This window comes from Engystomops pustulosus, chromosome 2 (genome assembly GCF_040894005.1).
Source record: "Engystomops pustulosus chromosome 2, aEngPut4.maternal, whole genome shotgun sequence".
Lineage (NCBI taxonomy): Eukaryota > Metazoa > Chordata > Amphibia > Anura > Leptodactylidae > Engystomops > Engystomops pustulosus.
The window spans coordinates 250,633,879-250,656,726 of record NC_092412.1 but is presented as its reverse complement, the minus strand read 5'-3'; the positions used below and the strand labels follow the sequence as shown (position 1 = coordinate 250,656,726).

Sequence of the window (22,848 nt, the reverse complement as noted above, 5' to 3'; positions counted from 1 at the left end):
CTGGGCAGGGGGCTGACTATCAGCTGACACAGGGGAAGGAGCAGTGGTGTGCACGGCCGGAGGTGAACGGGCTTGTTGCCACTGAGTGGGGTGTTTAGCATTCATATGCCTGCGCATACTGGTGGTAGTTAAGCTAGTAGTGGTGGAACCCCTGCTGAGCCTGGTTTGGCAAATGTTGCACACCACAGTCCGTCGGTCATCCGGTGTTTCCTTAAAGAACCTCCAGACTTCTGAAGATCTAGCCCTCGCCGCAAGAGCCCTCGCCACGGGAGCTTCACTAGTTGACACATTTGGCGCTGATGCACCAGCTCTGGCCCTGCCTCTCCGTCTGGCCCCACCACTGCCTCTTCCAACCTGTTCAGGTCGAGGACTCTCCTCCGTCTCAGAAGCACTGTGTTCACCCGGCCTCTCAACCCAGCTTGGGTCTGTCACCTCATCATCCTCCGATCCCTCAGTCTGCTCCCCCCTCGGACTTCCTGCCCTGACAACAACTTCCCCACTGTCTGACAACCGTGTCTCCTCATCGTCGGACACCTCTTTACACACTTCCACTACGTCAAGAAGGTCATCATCACCCACAGACTGTGACTGGTGGAAAACCTGGGCATCGGAAAATTGCTCAGCAGCAACCGGACAAGTGGTTTGTGACTGTGGGAAGGGTCCAGAAAACAGTTCCTCAGAGTATGCCGGTTCAAATGCCAAATTTTCCTGGGAGGGGGCAGACTGGGGGGGAGGAGGCTGAGGTGCAGGAGCTGGAGGAGTGGCGATTTCGGTGACATGGGTGGACTGCGTGGAAGACTGACTGGTGGACAAATTGCTCGAAGCATTGTCAGCAATCCACGACATCACCTGTTCGCACTGTTCTGGCCTCAACAGTGCTCTACCACGAGTCCCAGTAACTTGAGACATGAACCTAGGGAGTGTAGCTCTGCCGCGTTCCCCTGCTCCCTCATAAGCAGGTGGTGTCTCACCCCGGCCAGGACCACGGCCTCTGACCCCTGCAGTAGTTGGACGCCCACGTCCCCGCCCTCGTCCTCTACCCCTAGCCCTCGGGTTAAACATTTTTAAAATGAGAGTTATAGCTTTAATTTTTTTTTTTACTTTTTTTTGTGTTTTTTTTTTTTTTTGTGTTTTTGAGTTTTTAAAACCAAACAATGCTATCCTATTGCTATGGCTATTTTCTAGCCAAGTATTACAGCACACTACTATGCCAGATGAGATGACGCTGAGTTATTAAACAAAATAAACGTAAAATAAAAAAGGACAAATGGCAGACTGTGCCTAATTGAAATCCAACCCCTAATAAATTGTCCCACTTCGGTCTTTGCAATGGATATGTGCGTCACTAAGCGCAAAACACAGCGGTCGCAAGTCTCACTACAAATTGCTCACAATTGGCTAGTATATGCACTGCAGCAAGTACAGCCACCAGCAGATCAACCAGAAATCAAATATATATAACGCTACTGTAGGCGTAAGCCGTTTGGATTCTCCTATGGCTATTTTCTAGCCAAGTATGAAAGCACACTACTATGCCAGATGAGATGACACTGAGTTATGAAACAAAATAAACGTAAAATAAAAAAGGAAAACTGGCAGACTGTGCCTAATTGAAATCCAACCCCTACTAAATTTTCCCACTTTGGTGTTTGAGGTGGATATGTGTGTCACTAAGAGCTAAACACAACGGTAGCAAGTCCCCCTGCTAATTCCTCACAAAATGGTACTAGATGCAAAAAAAAAAAAAAAAAGTATAACGTTATTCTAGTCCTAAGAAGGGCTGTTGGGTTCTTGGAGAATCACTCCTGCCTAACAGTAATCTACTAGCACCCTAACGCTTTCCCTGACCAGCAGCAGCTCTCTCCCTAGCGGCATCCAGACACAGAATGATCCGAGCAGCGCGGGCAGCGGCTAGTCTATCCCAGGGTCACCTGATCTGGCCAGCCAACCACTGCTATCGACGTGTAAGGGTACCACGTCATGCTGGGTGGAGTGCAGAGTCTCCTGGCTTGTGATTGGCTCTGTTTCTGGCCGCCAAAAAGCAAAACGGCGGGAGCTGCCATTTTCTCGAGCGGGCGAAGTATTCGTCCGAGCAACGAGCAGTTTCGAGTACGCTAATGCTCGAACGAGCATCAAGCTCGGACGAGCATGTTCGCTCATCTCTAGACATCACCAGTCAGTAGGGAGAGCACAGGACCTCAGCACCGGCCACAGGACATCACCAGTCAGTAGGGAGAGCACAGGACCTCCGCACCGGCCACAGGACATCACCAGTCAGTAGGGAGAGCGCAGGACCTCCGCACCGGCCACAGGACATCACTGGTCTCTGCTCTGCTGGGGTCTCTTCCGCTCTTCTTCCAGTCTCTTCCTCAGTTCTGTGACTGTTGTGGGTTTCTCGTCCAGAACTTTGTCACCAAGGACTTTCCCGAGGTTTTCTATTGGGTTTGGATCAGGACTCCAGGCTGTGGCCTTTTCATTGTTAAAACGTTTTTTGTTTCAGAGAACTGCTTTACCCATTTTCCTGTGTGACGGGGGCATTGCCCTGCATGAAAATTGAGTGATCAACACAAGAAAGGAGCCACGTATTGTTGAAGAAGGTTCTGATAGACACCTGTAATCACTCTGCCTTGTAGCTGTATGAGAGGTCCAACTCCTGCTGCAGAAAACATTCCCCAAACCATGACACTTCCTCCACCACTTTTCACTGACCTCTTTACACACTTTGGCTTCAGTCTTTCCCCAGTTTGTTGATGAACATATCCAAATAAATGAAACTTGCTTTCATCGCTTAAATGAACTGTGTTTCTCTGTCCAAGCAACAGGCCCCTTAGCAAAGATTAGTCTAGCTTTTTAATTGTTTCTACTAATGAGAGTTTTGGTCACTGCAGAGTTGCTTTCATTCCAAATGCACTTAAAGTGATGCTTACACAATAAAGATCATTTTTTACTGCTTACTTTACAATAACTCAGTGTTATCGCTGTTTTAGATCCTGTCACTCAGTGATGGTCAGTGTAAGATTCCAGAATGTGGGCGGGGACTCTCTAAGCAGACACTTCATGATCCCTCTAGTGCTATGAGATGCTGTGCTGACAATGTGCTTAGGGTACAGGGTTTATCTACACTTTTATTTTTCTTCTGAACATTCTACAAGTATCTTACACATAGAAAAAGAGAGACAGATCAGAGATGAGAGATGATGACATCCATGACAAGAATATAACAAACAATGACACAGTCAGCTCTGCTAAATCACCTATAACACACACTGTCAGCGCTGCTATAAAGACCTTATCTGTCTGTAGCTAGTAGAGTAAGTCTCTGCACCCTGTGTTTGCTGGCAGGAAGTGCCTGTGTCTGAGCTAATCTTGTAATGCAGGGGGCAGTAGGCAGAGAGCACTGCAGTGTGCATACAAGAGAAGCTATTCATGAAAAGAATCCAACCATAGTCAGAAGATCTACGGTCTTATCCAGGGGGGTTTAAGTCACTTTGAAACGGCACAGCATTTATACAAAACCATTGAAAACTGGAAAGTTTGGTACCAGTTACATCACGGTTCATCAGATAATGAAGGAAATTAGCGCCAAGTGCCAGATTAACACCAATAACTTGCAGGTAACTGAGAATGTTCTCTAATTTTGTATCAGTGTCTTTTACATTTTTCTCATTTATATTTTTATTCTGTTTTTTAGAATATATACAATTTATTAAAAAAGTCCAAAATACTGATATATTCCTCATGTTAGGATATAATCACATAGAACTATACAAGGACCTGTCGTTCTCTAATTTTCATCTGGGTCTAGAAGTGATGATGGCGGGATCTGATCTTTTGCCTTGATGGATAAACACTGGCTGCCCACTGCCTCCACTAGGGGGAGCTAATCAAGTCCAAATCCCATAGAATCCCTATACAATGGGGCAGATTTACTTACCCGGTCCATTCGCGATCCAGCGGCGCGTTCTCTACGGTGGATTCGGGTCCAGCCGGGATTCACTAAGGCCGTTCCTCCGACGTCCACCAGGTGGTGCTGCTGCGCTGAAGTTCCCCGGAATGCACTGGAATACACCGAGCTGGGCTGAGTGAAGGTAAGTGCAATCCCCGCGACACATTTTTTTGTTTTAAATGCGGCGGTTTTTCCGAATCCGTCGGGTTTTCGTTGGGCCACGCCCCCCGATTTCCGTCGCGTGCATGCGCCACAATCTGATCGCGTGCGCCGAAATCCCGGGGCAATTCAGGGGAAATCGGCGCAAATCGGAAATATTCGGGTAACACATCGGGAAAACGCAAATCGGGCCCTTAGTAAATGACCCCCAATGACCTGGAAATTAAGAAAATGATGTGCCGTTCTCTAATTTTCATCTGGATCTAGACGTAGACAATGGGGAAGTCTGATCTTTTGCCTTGATGGATAAACACTGGCTGCCCGCTGCCTCCACCAGGGGGAGCTAATCAAGTCCACAAACCTTGTTGCGGTCAAGGTGACTAAATACTGTACTATTAGCAATGCTCCTACATACGGGACTAACATTTCTGTACCTCTGAGATAAATTTCTTAATAAAATCTGCATATTCTGTAGAATTGGGGTCCTGCAGAGAGTCAGTCAGGTTCCAGTTATCGATCTTCAGTGATGCATTTAGTGTGTGCGCCTCTGCGGAGAAGAGAGAAGATCAGATTAATGATGATTTCTAGAGATTTTTTTACATTAAGGTTCTATGGACATGACAACCATCATTACCCTGTGATGTTATGCAGCAGTGTAAAAGGGGAAGGAAAAGTTGTCCCCTCCTTCTGTAAACCCCTTAGATGCCACGGTCAGCATTGACAGCAGCATCAAGGAGGTTTAAAAGGTGAAATTTCACATCAGAGCGTCACGATGGTGGTCAGTCACTGTCATGGCTTTTGCCTGGACCTATCCAGGTGGTAGAGGATCGATGTGTGCGCAGACGTGCCGGAGGTAGTAGAAAATAAGGTACAGTGCATCTTTTTGACTGTCAATCCATTCAGAAGACCCTATGATCAACTTATCGTCTAGGGCTTAGTCATAGGAAATCCCTATAATAAAGCTTAAAGGGCACCTACCACCACAAATCTACCTATAAAGGTAGATTGGGTGGTAGGTGCATCAATGGGACGTGAGGATAGCCCTTTTAAGGGCTAATCCTCACGTCCCCTCACTTTTTTGGTAACTTTTATTCCATATATATTTAAATTTACTTATGTGGCTACCGGGGCGTGGAGTAGCCGCATCTGAGATTACATGAGGCGGCTACTCCACGCCCCGGTACCCACTTTACCCCTCCTACTCACCCATCTTCGGCGCGCAGCTCCGCGTAGCTGCGCGCCCTCGTCCGGCGACCCTGCCGTCTGCGCATGCGCAGAAGAGCAGGCCCGCGCCTGTTTCGGAGCAGTGACCGCGCAGGCGCGGGCCTGCTCTTCTGCGCATGCGCAGACGGCAGGGTCAACGGACGAGGGCGCGCAGCTACGCGGAACTGCGCGCCGAAGATGGGTGAGTAGGAGGGGTAAAGTGGGTACCGGGGCGTGGAGTAGCCGCCTCATGTAATCTCATATGCGGCTACTCCACGCCCCGGTAGCCACATAAGTAAATTTAAATATATATGGAATAAAAGTTACCAAAAAAGTGAGGGGACGTGAGGATTAGCCCTTAAAAGGTCTATCCTCACGTCCCATTGATGCACCTACCACCCAATCTACCTTTATAGGTAGATTTGTGGTGGTAGGTTTCCTTTAAAGGAGGAACCTCCATGAATATTCACTTTTCAGATCAGAAGGCTTACTATGCCATCTAGTGGTGACCAAGGATATTGCATCCTCTACATTAGAATTTTCAGCCTAACCCTATTTAATGGTAACAAACTTTTGGAATGAAGAGAGGTAATATAAAATAAATAAGCTCCAGAAAATGTTTGTGCCATATGTCCCTTACCCCCAACCCCTGGCGGACCCACACACTGTAATAATGACCTTCATAGCCCCATACTGTATGACGCCTCCTTCCTGAGACACCCCATGCTTTATGCCTCCCGCCCTGTGGCCGCCCCCTACTTATAACCCATCTATATTTTAGCCCCCATTTGCCACCCTTCTCTATACCCCCTAATTATAATACTCCATTTCTAATGCCCCAATTTCTTCTGCGCGCTCCTTATAATTCCCCCATTTATTTGCCCCCTATTTATAGTCCCCCTGTTTCCTCAGCCCTCCTTCTGTAAAGCCTGCCCTCACTCTCCCCTTTCCCAAGCTGATGACACCCCTCCTAAAATTGTGTCCCCCCTCCACTTTGAAATTTCCAAAAAAATCAGATACTTACTGTAGGTGCACAATGATGATGTGGGGAGTCGATGGCTCCCTGCATCACTATAGCATCAAATTCTATCTACACTCAGTGGATGTAAATAGGGATGAGACTAGGGGGTTACCTCCCACCACCCGGTACAGACCCGAAAATCGCACAGAATCCCCCCAGGACGAGCCTATCCCATTACCTGTCTTTGCTCTCCCGCTCCACAGCTGGACCAGACCATTGCAGTCCTGAAATGTCACCTGCACAGTGTACAGCTCCCCGGCCTGCAGTCCCTGCACCCCCATGGTGGTCCCTCTGATGGTCTTGCTCAGCTGATACTCCCTGGATGACACCTGTACATGATAGGGGTAGTTGTCGGGGCAGTCAGTTCTCCAGTGCACGAGGAAGCCGCCACTGCTCACGTTGGTGATACTGTGATTGTGGAACATGGAGCAGTCTGGCAAGATGGAAAAGAAATAATAAGATGCGCATTTTGCTATGATTGTGTATACACAGTTCTAACATAAGCCTAGGTGTCTCCATGGTAACAGACTACAAGTAATCCTAGCGTAGTCTGATCCTGCAGTCAGATTTCCTTCTACCTGGAATCAGCTTCATATTAATCCACCCAAAAGTACAGACAGAAAAGTAAATTTAAATGTGATGAGCGCCCCCTCATGGGAGCTGCAGAGTCCATCATGTACTTATTATGGCAGAGGGTTTGGTGCTTTGTATTACAGATAGCACTGAGAATAACATAGAGAATTGTCATCTGTGTAGAATTATTCTATGTAACATATTATTTACTGATTTATAGTTACTGCTAATATGATACTTACTACAGAAGGGGGTGGTAGATATGTCCGGGGGGGCGCTCTGTGTGATAGGAGGGTCAGAGGGAGGCACCGGGGGGACGTCCTCTGCGGAGAAGAGTTTAGGTAGCAATAAGCAAATGTGAACGTAACAATTCTATATTATCATATTACAGTGCAGCGTGACCACTGGTGCCCCCAAATACCAGAGGATCTATCTACTATCTATCTATCTATCTATCTATCTCATATCTATCTATCTCATATCTATCTATCTCCTATCTATCTATCTATCTATCTATCTATCTATCTATCTATCTCATATCTATCAATCTATCTATCTATTTATCTTCTATCTATCTATCTATCTATCTATCTATCTATCTATCTATCTATCTTCTATCTATCTATCTATCTATCTATCTATCTATCTATCTATCTCATATCTATCTATCTCCTATCTATCTATCTATCTATCTATCTATCTATCTATCTATCTATCTATCTCATATCTATCTCATATCTATCTATCTATCTCCTATCTATCTATCTATCTATCTATCTATCTCATATCTATCTATCTATCTATCTATCTATCTATCTATGAGTCTCATATCTATCACTCATCTGGTGATGTATCTCATGCCCTGACATGAGGGTGTTACCTGTGTGTCTTGGCTCCGGGGTGGGGTGTGAGAGGCTCCTGTTGGAGCAGTGGTAGTACCCCTTCAGGTTATGACACTCCTGGTGGGGTGGGCAGCTGCCAAGCTCTGGGCACAGACATTCGTTGAGGTCTGGTGACATAAAGTGGGCAGATATCACTGTGTGTATTATCCCCCCGGCTCCATAGATGATCCGTCCGTTACAGCTAAACAATCCACAGTCGCCCTCCCAAAACATCATTTTAAAGAAACAACCCAAATATGTAAAATTTTAACTATGGTGGTGACAACATGAATCCCAAAAGATCCCTTTAAGGATACACTGACTTTAACTGGGGCTTCAGATCTTGTGTTAGTTTTTCTTAGACTGGTAACAGAACCGGATAGAGACGTGAGGAGATACCTTGTATCTGGACGCTGATGACTTCTGGGACCCGGATGACAATGTTCCTCAGCATCGCTCCCATCTCCTCCAGGGGGAGAGACTCATTCACCCCAATCAGGACACAGGACTCGATGGAGAAGATCCCTGCAGCCCTGGTGGAGACGTGATAGACACCTACCTCTAGTGGCCACAGCTCTCCACCTACCTGACAGCACAAGTGTGAGATTATACAGGAAGTTATTAATGACAAGTTCTATTCACTGTACAAAGCTACAATGTTATATCATTACTATACTTACATCATTATATTCTTATACATAGGGGCAGTATTATAGTAGTTATATTCTTGTACATAGGGAGCAGTATTATAGTAGTTATATTCTTATACATAGGGGGCAGTATTATAGTAGTTATATTCTTATACATAGGGGCAGTATTATAGTAGTTATATTCTTGTACATAGGGGGCAGTATTATAGTAGTTATATTCTTATACATAGGGGGCAGTATTATAGTAGTTATATTCTTATACATAGGGGCAGTATTATAGTAGTTATATTCTTGTACATAGGGGGCAGTATTATAGTAGTTATATTCTTGTACATAGGGGGCAGTATTATAGTAGTTATATTCTTGTACATAGGGAGCAGTGTTATAGTAGTTATATTCCTGTACATAGGGGCAGTATTATAGTAGTTATATTCCTGTACATAGGAGGCAGTATTATAGTAGTTATATTCTTGTACATAGGGGGCAGTATTATAGTAGTTATATTCTTGTACATAGGGGGCAGTACTATAGTAGTTATATTCTTGTACATAGGGGGCAGTATTATAGTAGTTATATTCCTGTACATAGGGGGCAGTATTATAGTAGTTATATTCTTGTACATAGAGGGCAGTATTATAGTAGTTATATTCTTGTACATAGGAGGCAGTATTATAGTAGTTATATTCTTGTACATAGGGGGCAGTATTATAGTAGTTATATTCTTGTACATAGGGGCAGTATTATAGTAGTTATATTCTTGTACATAGGGGCAGTATTACAGTAGTTATATTCTTGTACATAGGGGGCAGTGTTATAGTAGTTATATTCCTGTACATAGGGGGCAGTATTATAGTAGTTATATTCTTGTACATAGGGGGCAGTATTATAGTAGTTATATTCTTGTACATAGGGGGCAGTATTATAGTAGTTATATTCTTGTACATAGGGGGCAGTATTATAGTAGTTATATTCCTGTACATAGGGGGCAGTATTATAGTAGTTATATTCTTGTACATAGGGGGCAGTATTATAGTAGTTATATTCTTGTACATAGGGGGCAGTATTATAGTAGTTATATTCTTGTACATAGGGGGCAGTATTATAGTAGTTATATTCTTGTACATAGGGGGCAGTATTATAGTAGTTATATTCTTGTACATAGGGGGCAGTATTATAGTAGTTATATTCTTGTACATAGGGGGCAGTATTATAGTAGTTATATTCTTGTACATAGGGGGCAGTATTATAGTAGATATATTCCTGTACATAGGGGGCAGTATTATAGTAGTTATATTCTTGTACATAGGGGGCAGTATTATAGTAGTTATATTCTTGTACATAGGGGGCAGTATTATAGTAGGTATATTCCTGTACATAGGGGGCAGTATTATAGTAGTTATATTCTTGTACATAGGGGGCAGTATTATAGTAGTTATATTCTTGTACATAGGGGGCAGTATTATAGTAGTTATATTCTTGTACATATGGGGCAGTATTATAGTAGTTATATTATATTACATAGGGAGCAGTATTATAGTAGTTATATTCTTGTACATAGGGGACAGTATTATAGTAGTTATATTCTTGTACATAGGGGGCAGTATTATAGTAGTTATATTCCTGTACATAGGGGGCAGTATTATAGTAGTTATATTCTTGTACATAGGGGGCAGTATTATAGTAGTTATATTCTTGTACATAGGGGGCAGTATTATAGTAGTTATATTCCTGTACATAGGGGGCAGTATTACAGTAGTTATATTCTTGTACATAGGGGGCAGTATTATAGTAGTTATATCCTTGTACATAGGGGGCAGTATTATAGTAGTTATATTCCTGTACATAGGAGGCAGTATTATAGTAGTTATATTCTTGTACATAGGGGGTAGTATTATAGTAGTTATATTCCTGTACATAGGGGGCAGTATTATAGTAGTTATATTCTTGTACATAGGGGGCAGTATTATAGTAGTTATATTCCTGTACTTAGGGGGGCAGTATTATAGTAGTTATATTCTTGTACATAGGGGGCAGTATTATAGTAGTTATATTCTTGTACATAGGGGGCAGTATTATAGTAGTTATATTCTTGTACATAGGGGCAGTATTATAGTAGTTATATTCTTGTACATAGGGGGCAGTATTATAGTAGTTATATTCCTGTACATAGGGGGCAGTATTATAATAGTTATATTCTTGTACATAGGGGGCAGTATTATAGTAGTTATATTCCTGTACATAGGGGGCAGTATTATAATAGTTATATTCTTGTACATAGGGGGCAGTATTATAGTAGTTATATTCTTGTACATAGGGGGCAGTATTATAGTAGTTATATTCTTGTACATAGGGGGCAGTATTATAGTAGTTTTATCATTTTACTAACCATTGCATGTAACAATCTTGTATGATTGATGAGGCCTTCATCCCACTGGATCAGTTCTTTATAGCCCATCTTGATGACGATTGTACCATTGTACCAATATCTGATTGTGTTTCTGTCTAGAGCTAAGTAAAAAAGAAATGACTGTTTTGTAAATGACAATGTTGCAGGTAAATACATTTATTTGGGATCTGAGGTCCTGTCCGTAGTATAGGTCATTAATATACACTGGTGGTACCACGGGTCCAGTAGGACGGAGCTGCCCTGGGCTGTAATACCAGACAGACACTATGGCTATAGGTCACCTTGTTGGGGTCTCGTAGGAAACAATATCCACATGTACAGGACTGACCAGACCCCCTATAGTGGGGGGAGGGGGAGGTCTATAAACAGTCACTGAACACCAAAGGCAAAGGGCTTAGTTATACTTTATTCAGATAACAAAATAATAATACATATATAAACAACTTCCAAAAGGGATTCCTGAAAGTCAATATATAAGAATCAAAATGTCCCAGGTGGAAATGGGACTGACACAGAGTACCTATGACCCCCCCCCCCCTCCTTCACATGCCCCAAAGTCCGAAAATGTGCCAAAAAATACATTTCAAATACATATTGGGGCAGATTTACTTACCCGTTCCATTCGCGATCCAGCGGCGCGTTCTCTGCAGTGGATTCGGGTCCGGCCGGGATTTATTATGGTAGTTCCTCCGCCGTCCACCAGGTGGCTCGGGCTGAGTGAAGGTAAGTGCAAGCTCCGCGACAGATTTTTTTTTTTTAATGCAGCGGTTTTTCCGAATCTGTCAGGTTTTCGTTCGGCCACGCCCCCCCCATTTCCGTTGCGTGCATGCCAGCGCCGATGCGCCACAATCCGATCACGTGCGCCAAAATCCTGGGGCAATTCAGGGGAAATCGGCGCAAATCGGAAATATTCAGGTAACACGTCGGGAAAACGCGAATCGGACCCTTAGTAAATGACCCCCAATATGTCCAAACGTAGGACTTGTGTATAAACAATCACTGACCTGGAGGTGCAGGAGAGGCACAGAAAGATCCATTGGAGGACAGACAACATTTCTGTAGTCCGGGGCAATCGAAATCATATAAACATTGGGGTCCGCGCTCCTCGCCTTCTCTATCAGGACATGTTCCGGGTCTTGAAGCAAAGCCACGAGATTTCTCTAGAGCTGTATAATACACAGGACAATGTTACATATTACAGATTTACCTACTTTATAAATGTATCAATTGTTGTATTAAAGTCCTTTATCTCTTTACGAACCCCAGAATACAGATAAATACAGCGCCCCCACAGGAGAAATGGAGAATTACACTGGTGACATTAAGAGCACAGAGCCGTCTATAGAGTGTATATTTAGGTTATATAATACAGGACACACAGCTCCCACTCCCAAGTCTCCCTCTCTATTATGGATCCGTTCTTTTTCTGGGGGCAGATTTATGAAAAAGCTAGACAGTAATAAACTCCACCAGATTTATAGAAGCGTCTCATGCTGAGTGATAAAATAGTCTATTTTATACAGATGGTCACGAGTGAGTTTATCTCTCTATCCAAAATGAGAAACTTTACATTATTTTTACGTTTTTTTCTTCCATTTCGCTGTCCCTTTAGCCAGTGATTTCAACATTCAATACAATCAATACCGTATCTAAAAGATAGTTTGTTGTTCTATGGTCTAACCTCAAAAAGCCAACACCCAAAAGCCATTTCAGCCCTGATCCCGGGTGTTAACAGAGTGCATCTGCTATCCAGCCTTTCTGCCATATAATACAGCAGTCACCTGCCTTATCTGGCATGTAATACAGCAGACAAGAACCCTTTCTTCCATATAATACAGCAGTCACCTGCCTTGTCCACCATGTAATACAGCAGACCATAACCCTTTCTTCCATGTAATACAGCAGCGCCTGCCTGGTCCGCCATGTAATACAGCAGACAAGAACCCTTTCTTCCATATAATACAGCAGTCACCTGCCTTATCTGGCATGTAATACAGCAGACAACCATACTTTCTGCCACATAATACATTAGTCACTAGCCCTGTCTGTCACATAATACAGCAGTCACCTGTCATGTCTGGATATAATACACCAGTCACCTGCTATGTCTGCCATATAATACAGCAGTCACCTGCCCCACAGAAAGGGACCAAACCCATAATGAATAGATGATAAATAGGATCCTGGGCCCAGCAGCACCGTTCTCATTTTGGCTGTTTATGGCGCCCAGGTAAAGTATCCGGTGACCACTGTGGCCACTCACTGACGATGATGACAATGCTGAAAGTCACTCATCTTGCTCCTGTGACCACATTAAATGTGCGCAACGGTTATGGGATCTGCAGAACCTCCAGTTTATGGCTGTACCCCTGACCAGTCCCAGTACAGACCCTCAGGGTATTACAGAAGGAGGTAGGTCAGTACTACTTACACAGTGCACAGTAATGTCCCACAGGCTCGTACCCCTCACAGCAGCGCATCTCCTCAGACGTCTCCGGTACATACACCGTCCGGTATTCGGTTACATAGGAGGTTCTGGTGCACAGCTTCCATGGAATCCATGACAGACACCAGGTCCGCTCTACTCGCGGCTTCTGAAAAGCCACAACCTTGGAGACGTTTGTTATTACCGTGTGGTTACAGACGTGGTAACTCCAAGAGGAAACTGTCTGACCTATAGAGAAGAAAATAAAGGTCAAATGTGAGGTATATGATATTAGGCCTCCGTATATAAAGTCACCTGCAGAACAAAGTCCCCCACTACTTCAGGAGAATAAAAAAATTCAAATAAAAAAAATATGCTAGTAATCAATTGATGATCAGAAAGTGTGACCATCTATGTAAATGCAGAAGTTTGTGCAGTTTGCTGGTCTAGGGCATTTAGGCTCCTCAGCAATGATCTTAGAAAAGCAATTATTGCTGCTCATCAATCTGGGGAGGGTTGTAATTGCCACAAGAAGTCATTGTACATCAAGAAAAATTATTCATAAAATGCTCAGAGAAAAACCTCAGACTCTGCAGGCCTCAGTTTGTGTGATAAATGTTAATTTATATGACAGAACAAGTAGAAAAAAGACTGAACAGGAGGCACACGTGTGGAATAGAGGCCAGGAGGAGCCTCTTCTCTCTTACAAAATTAGGACCTCACTGAAACCCATTTGTCAAGACAAGTACACTTACATGTGTATAAAGGGTTAATCTTTATTTATTCATTTAAAAAACATTTTTTTAATCATTTGTGAGACACTACAGAAAATGGGGTATAAAAATCTACAATTATCAGGACCTCCAGTTAAAGTAATTATAGGAATATACCTTATATACTCGAGTATAAGCCTAGTTTTTCAGCACAAAAAATGTGCTGAAAAACCCAAACTCGGCTTATACTCGAGTAAAATAAATATATCTAAACTCACCTTTCTGGTGACCCCTATATTTCTTCTGTGCGATCTGTCCGGCAGCGGCGGCATGCTATATACACTGGGGCAGGGTCTGGCAGGCTATATACACTGGGGCAGGGGCTGGCAGGCTATATACACTGGGGCAGGGTCTGGCAGGCTATATACACTGGGGCAGGGGCTGGCAGGCTATATACACTGGGGCAGGGTCTGGCAGGCTATATACACTGGGGCAGGGGCTGGCAGGCTATATATACTGGGGCAGGGGCTGGCAGGCTATATACACTGGGGCAGGGGCTGGCAGGCTATATACACTGGGGCAGGGGCTGGCAGGCTATATATACTGGGGCAGGGGCTGGCAGGCTATATACACTGGGGCAGGGGCTGGCAGGCTATATACACTGGGGCAGGGGCTGGCAGGCTATATATACTGGGGCAGGGGCTGGCAGGCTATATACACTGGGGCAGGGGCTGGCAGGCTATATACACTGGGGCAGAGCCTGGCTGGAAGGCTATATACACTGGGGCAGGGTCTGGCTGGCTATATACTGGGGAGGCTGTGACCAATGCATTTCCCACCCTCGGCTTATACTCGAGTCAATAGGTTTTCCCAGTATTTTGTGGTAAAATGAGGGGCCTCGGCTTATACTCGGGTCGGCTTATACTCGAGTGTATACGGTATTCTCTTTTTTATTTTTGGTGGCCTAAATGGTGTGTGATGGGAATTTTAACTTTTTAGCAATGTAGCCACCTGCGTGACGTCCTTAGGGGTGGCGAAACATGTCGGGGGGGGGGTTCACCTTTTATTTAGTGATCATAGGACCTACTGAATACAGATTTACTTAGGGATTACTAGTGGCAAAATCTACGAAGGAATGTGTGAATGGTGGATCAACAAACTGTGATTGAGGCTGGAGAATTTCTGTGTCTGCGGGGACGTACAAATTTGTGGCCGCATGTACGTCCCCATAGACGGCAATAGCGGCACAGTGCAGACCAATCCGGGACGCACACCGCAAGAAGATAGAGCTTGCTCTATCTTTCGGCGTGTGTGCAGCCGTGCGCCGCTATTCTCTATGGAGGGAGGAGGGGTCACCTCCTCCTCCTCTCCAGCACACGGCGGTATGCTCGCACGGCGGGCATACCGCGTGTGAATGGACCCTTAGCAAGTGAGAGAGCGTATACTCCTACTATGTATAAAAGGAGAGTGATATTTACTAAATAACATCATTGAGAGAGTGTTACAATGTATCACATCATTAGATACAATTGATGTACATGGACTCAGGGGTGACACCTAGTGTCCCTAAAGTAAAATAGCAACTATCTACATGTGAAGAGCTAACACGTCCTGTTCAACTTCCCTTGTGAAAGGAGTAATGACGCAAATATACACATTGCTAAGAAGTTGAAATTCCCATCACACACCATTTAGGCCACCAAAAATAAAAAAGAGAATATATTCCTATAATTACTTTAACTTGAGGTCCTGATGATTGTAGATTTTTATACCCCATTTTCTGTAGTGTCTCACAAATGATTAAAAAATGTTTTTAAATGAATAAATAAAGATTAACCCTTTATACACATGTAAGTGTACTTGTCTTGACAAATGGGTTTCAGTGAGGTCCTAATTGGACCTTTTTTGTAAAAAAAAATTAATCCGAATGAATATTTGGGCCCAGTCATCATATATCCACGCCCTAGTCTTTAATAAATAACTCCGGGCAGACAAGACCAAAGTGAAGGTGTGTGGCCACGATGTTTGTTTTGTTCGTACAGAACCTGGGAACCGTAAAGTTGAATTCTTCTTTATACCAAAGTATTGTAGAGTAAAATGTGAGGAAATCTATTCAATAGATAAATACCATGGTGGGACCTGAAGGGAGGCCACAATATGAAGAGGATGGAAGAGGGAGGCCACAATATGAGGGAGGATAGAAGACCACAAAATGAGGGTGGATGAAGGACAGGAGGCCACAATATGATGGAGGAAGGAGGCCACAATATGAAGAAGATGGAAGAGGGAGGCCACAATATGAGGGAGGAGGGAGGATAGAAGGCCACAATATGAGGGAGGAGGGAGGATAGAAGGCCACAATATGAGGGAGGAGGGAGGATAGAAGGCCACAATATGATGGAGGAAGGAGGCCACAATATGAGGAAGGAAGAAGGACAAAGGCCACCATATGAGTGAGGATGGACAGCAGGGGCCACAATTGGAAGGGTAGGAAGAGAGGGCCCACAATATCAGGAGGGGTAGGAGTACAGAAAGTTATATATATAAGTGAAGGGGAGATAAATTAAAGTGGGGGACACTTTGTGTGAGCTCCTCCACCAACCATAATCCAGGCCTGTGTATACAAAATGTCTATCTGTATATTATACTGTCTATCTCAAGAACATAGGGACAAGAAGGTAAAATCTGGCTCACCAATCAGACGGGGAACATCCAGCGCACGGTCATAAAGGAATCCCCCGTGGACCCGGGGCAGCAGCACAGAAAATAGGAGGAACCAGCGCTTCAGACGTTTGTAAACGTAAAAACTTCTCTTGATCCTTTATTCATACCTCTTTAAAAACATAGATGATGGCAGACAGCGCAACACAATGGCAACACAGGGCAAATTCCAACGCGTTTCGCTCATGGTATCCATGATTAAGCTCTGCTGAGCGAAACGTGTTGGAATTTGCCCTGTGTTGCCATTGTGTTGCGCTGTCTGCCATCATCTATGTTTTTAAAGAGGTATGAATAAAGGATCAAGAGAAGTTTTTACGTTTACAAACGTCTGAAGCGCTGGTTCCTCCTATTTTCTATACTGTCTATCTGTAAACTATATCCACAGGTCTGCACAGTCATCTCAGAGCAGCAGCTGCAAGTACAACAAACCCAACACAAATGAAACCTCCATGGAAGATGACGGCACCTTTGTGGGGCTTTCCATTGACCAAGTGCCCCTATCACTGACGTTCTTCACCTTCCTTCATATTATGGGTCTCTGAGGCTTTGGATAAGTCTACCTAGTGACAGACGCCATCCGTAAGGAGCATATCACCATCATCGCAACAAAGAGGATTACACACAACATGGCTACAGTCTTCTAGAGAACCAAATGCTCCAGATAGGAAGCCCCTACTTCATCCATGATGGGCTACCAAGAACTTAAAGGAAACCTACACATGATATGGTGCGCCCATGCACGCGTGACGTCACCGGCCCTCCGGCACTTCCTATACGTCACGTGCTTAGTGCGCCGAAGCAGCTTCGGCTATAAAGATTAAAAAGTGTTTAAAGTGCGATAAAGCGGTTTAGGACACTAACAAAAATAAGCTCCGGCACCAGCTCACCCTGAGCTGGTGCTCGGTAATTCCATCTTACACCTACCATATCATGTGGTAGGTTTCCTTTAATGTTCTACCTGATGGAGTTGGCAGCTACAGGTGACTTACCATGGAAGCCCCTACTTCATTCATGGTTGGTCGCCTAGAACTTCATTTACTATGTGGTGGAGCTGGTTGTTTGAGGATACAGGCGGTCTCCTACTTAAGAACACCCGACTTACATACGACCCCTAGTTAACAGTTGACCTCTGGATGTTTGTAATTTAATGTAATTCTGCCTTAGGTTACAATAAACAGCTTTAATAGTTATCACAGGCGTCTGTAATGAAGCTTTATTGTTAATTTTGGTTCTTATGACAATCCAACATTTTTAAAATCCGAATGTCACAGAGACCAAAAAAATTTGGCTGGGGCTACAATTATAAAATATACAGTTCCGACTTAAATACAACTTCAACTTAGGAACAAACCTACAGAACCTATCCTGTACGTAACCCGGGGACTGCCTGTATTTACATCACTTCCGCTGGAAGCCAATAGTTTATCCATGTTGGCTATGAAGAACTTAATTTGCTACGTGATGGAGCTGCCTGCTAGAGGAGACTTACATCACTTCCATGACCTGTCTGCTGCGGAGTGGTCTGTACCAGAATTGGAATCCTCCACTATGGTCATAAGTGGCCACAGAATTGACTCCTGACCAGTGAAGGCCACATAATAATCACTAAATAGATGTGACCTGTGAATGAAGTGGTAAAGTCTTCATACACCAGAATATGCAGCCCCAGAATTGGCCCAATGCTGGCAGAGGAGTGGACCACGTCACCATTGGCATGATCTTCTACAGACATGACATCAGAGAGCCCCTTCCCTGGAGAACATTAAAGACAATGGGGCAGATTTACTTACCCGGTCCATTCGTGATCCAGCAGCGCGTTCTCTGCGGTGGATTCGGGTCCGGCTGGGATTCATCAAGGTAGTTCCTCCGCCGTCCACCAGGTGGCGCTGCTGCGCTGAAAAGCATCTGAACGCGCTGGAGTTCACCGGGCTGGACCAGGTGAAGGTAAGCGCGTCCCGAGCGACACATTTCTTTTTTTAAATGCGGCGGTTTTTCCGAATCTGACGGGTTTTCGTTCGGCCACGCCCCCGATTTCCGTCATGTGCATGCTGGCGCCGATGCGCCACAATGCGATCGTGTGCGCCAAAATCCCGGGGGAATTCAGGAAAAATCGGCGCAAATCGGAAATATTCAGGTAACATGTCGGGAAAACGCGAATCGGGCCCTTAGTAAATGACCCCCACTGTGACCAAGCCAGTTTTCTTGAAGTATCTTCCTCCCCTCCTGGGAGTCAAATGAAGCTTCTGGACACATCCCTTATTCTCTCATATAAACTGAGAAGACATTGGAGCCACGATAATGGAACCAGCAGCCTTCCTAAAGACAGGTGCTGCTGACCCGAATATCAAAGACACCATGGACTATGCTGAACCACCAGATCACATCCAACCTCAGCACCAGAAGAGGGTCAACCAATCTTGAGCGGTCATGAAGACCAAGAATTGGATGACTCTTCACCAGGTTGTGATTCAGAAAATCAGAACTATGGTGAATGGGTAAAACTGGTGGAGGTCCCATTACTCCTTCTCCTGGTACCTCCATTAGGAGGCTCCTGCCACTAGTTACAGAAATCTTTAGGGGATGAGGGAAGTGCTGGCCCAGGAGTGATGGGGCTTTGGTGAGGAATTATTGTATATGACATCATTCTAAGCAATTGGTAAATATGGTGAAGGCCATGGACAACCCCTTTAATAAACCCGCAGCATCATCTCACCATGTGGAAGAGTCAGTGTTGGCAGCTTCACTACTTAAGGGAGAAAATCTCTCGTTGGCAATCGGCCCATGAGACAAATCCCTGTTTGATAGTTGATAAACATCAGTGCAGTACAGTATGTTCCCCGCAGTGCGGTATTATACCACAGCCTTGTAAATACATAACAGGACAATAACAGGTAAAATCAGCAAAATGTCACAAAATCACTCCAGTATATACCAACATACCGTCAGTAAATAATACTACCACATGGTGCATCCCGTCAGCACATACTACCACCAAGCAGTGTTCATAGTCAGTAAATGATACCCCCGTAAAGTATGCAGTCAGCGTACAATACTCAGTAATTAATACTGCAATACAGTGTCCACAGTCAGCAAATACAACTACCATATGGAGCTTCCACTCAGCAGAGAATACTACCAAATAGTGTTCATAGTCAGTAAATACTACCTGGGTACAATGCTCAAGGTCAAAAAATGAAACCTTCAGTAAGTGTTTCATCACTAAATAATATCACCAAAAAGTGTTCACTGTCAGTAAATAATACTCCCACATGCTGTCAGCTTATAATATGTTGATGAAGTGCTCAGAGTAATTAAATAATATGACCATATAGTGCCTTCAGTTAGTAAATAATACCTGCACACAGTGCTCTCAGTCAGTATGTGATAACCCAACCATACACTTATAATTCGGTAAATAATACAACCATACAGTAGTCAATTGGTAAATAATACCAACATTGGGTGATCAGTCAATAAATAATACCACCATGTAGTGATCATTCATTATATAATACCACCATGCAGTGATCATTCAGTAAATAATACCACAATACAGTGATCAGTCAGTAAATAATACCACCATGCAGTGATCAGTTGATAAATAACCCAACCATATACTGCTAATTCGGTAACCATACAGTCGTCAATCGGTCATTCAGTAAATAATACAACCATGCAGTGATCATTCAGTAAATAATACAACCATGCAGTGACCATTCAGTAAATAATACCACCATGCAGTGAACAGTCAATAAATAATACAACCATGCAGTGACCATTCAATAAATAATACCACCATGCAGTAATCATTCAGTAAATAATACCACCATGCAGTGATCATTCAATAAAAATACCATCATACAGTGAACATTCAGTAAATAATACCACTATGCAGCGATCATTCAGTAAATAATACCACCATGCAGTAATCATTCAATAAATAATACCACCATGCAGTGATCATTGAGTAAATAATAACACCATGCAGTGATCATTCAGTAAATACCACCATGCAGTGATCATTCAGTAAATAATACCACCATGCAGCGATCATTCAGTAAATACCACCATGCAGTGGCCATTCAATAAATAATACAACCATGCAGTGATCATTCAGTAAATAATACCACCATGCAGTGATCATTCAATAAATAATACCACCATGCAGTGATCATTAAGTAAATAATGCCACCATGCAGTGATCATTCAATAAATAATACCACCATGCAGTGATCATTCAATAAATAATACCACCATGCAGTGATCATTCAATAAATAATACCACCATGCAGTGATCATTAAGTAAATAATGCCACCATGCAGTGATCATTCAATAAATAATACCACCATGCAGTGATCATTCAATAAATAATACCACCATGCAGTGATCATTATGTAAATAATACCACCATGCAGTGATCATTCAATAAATAATACCACCATGCAGTGATCATTATGTAAATAATACCACCATGCAGCGATCATTCAGTAAATACCACCATGCAGTGGCCATTCAATAAATAATACAACCATGCAGTGATCATTCAGTAAATAATACCACCATGCAGTGATCATTCAATAAATAATACCACCATGCAGTGATCATTAAGTAAATAATGCCACCATGCAGTGATCATTCAATAAATAATACAACCATGCAGTGATCATTCAGTAAATAATACCACCATGCAGTGATCATTCAATAAATAATACCACCATGCAGTGATCATTAAGTAAATAATGCCACCATGCAGTGATCATTCAATAAATAATACCACCATGCAGTGATCATTCAATAAATAATACCACCATGCAGTGATCATTAAGTAAATAATGCCACCATGCAGTGATCATTCAATAAATAATACCACCATGCAGTGATCATTCAATAAATAATACCACCATGCAGTGATCATTAAGTAAATAATGCCACCATGCAGTGATCATTCAATAAATAATACCACCATGCAGTGATCATTCAATAAATAATACCACCATGCAGTGATCATTCAATAAATAATACCACCATGCAGTGATCATTCAGTAAATAATACCACCATGCAGTGATCATTCAATAAATAATACCACCATGCAGTGATCATTCAATAAATAATACCACCATGCAGTGATCATTATGTAAATAATACCACCATGTAGCGATCATTCAGTAAATACCACCATGCAGTGGCCATTCAATAAATAATACAACCATGCAGTGATCATTCAGTAAATAATACCACCATGCAGTGATCATTCAATAAATAATACCACCATGCAGTGATCATTAAGTAAATAATGCCACCATGCAGTGATCATTCAATAAATAATACAACCATGCAGTGATCATTCAGTAAATAATACCACCATGCAGTGATCATTCAATAAATAATACCACCATGCAGTGATCATTAAGTAAATAATGCCACCATGCAGTGATCATTCAATAAATAATACCACCATGCAGTGATCATTCAATAAATAATACCACCATGCAGTGATCATTAAGTAAATAATGCCACCATGCAGTGATCATTCAATAAATAATACCACCATGCAGTGATCATTCAATAAATAATACCACCATGCAGTGATCATTAAGTAAATAATGCCACCATGCAGTGATCATTCAATAAATAATACCACCATGCAGTGATCATTCAATAAATAATACCACCATGCAGTGATCATTCAATAAATAATACCACCATGCAGTGATCATTCAGTAAATAATACCACCATGCAGTGATCATTCAATAAATAATACCACCATGCAGTGATCATTCAATAAATAATACCACCATGCAGTGTTTATAGTTAGTATATAACATGCCGTGCTCACATTTAGTACATACCATATCAACATAAAGTGATCATTCGGTAAATAATACCACCATAAAGGGTTAATAATCAATCAACAAACATACTGTAGTAATAGAAAATAAAAATACCCACATACTGAGCCTTCATCCAGTAAATAATACCCCTATTCAGTAAATAATACTACTGCCCTGTGCTCTATCACTACAATCACAATCCAACCAGGGGCTACACATCATGGGGGGGCTACACAATAAGAACAATCTCTTTAAGTATAATACAGCAAAACTGGTGGCCTCCAACGTTTTGAGGGATTTAAATCCTATCCACGA

The 22,848-nt window shown here is 43.0% G+C and overlaps 1 protein-coding gene across 1 annotated transcript in view; it reads right to left on the bottom strand.

Moving 5' to 3' along the window:
* The window catches only part of UMODL1 (uromodulin like 1), a 51,917-nt gene that overhangs the window by 21,015 nt on the left and 8,054 nt on the right, over nucleotides 1-22,848 (bottom strand). Inside the window, exons 2-9 of the mRNA XM_072133538.1 lie at nucleotides 13,272-13,514; nucleotides 11,845-12,006; nucleotides 10,820-10,941; nucleotides 8,183-8,369; nucleotides 7,783-7,911; nucleotides 7,145-7,225; nucleotides 6,508-6,762; nucleotides 4,540-4,652 (exon numbers count right to left, since the gene is read on the bottom strand). Coding sequence (XP_071989639.1) covers nucleotides 4,540-4,652; nucleotides 6,508-6,762; nucleotides 7,145-7,225; nucleotides 7,783-7,911; nucleotides 8,183-8,369; nucleotides 10,820-10,941; nucleotides 11,845-12,006; nucleotides 13,272-13,320 — 1,098 coding nt within the window. The 5' untranslated portion in view covers nucleotides 13,321-13,514. The remainder of the gene's footprint in view (nucleotides 1-4,539; nucleotides 4,653-6,507; nucleotides 6,763-7,144; nucleotides 7,226-7,782; nucleotides 7,912-8,182; nucleotides 8,370-10,819; nucleotides 10,942-11,844; nucleotides 12,007-13,271; nucleotides 13,515-22,848) is intronic.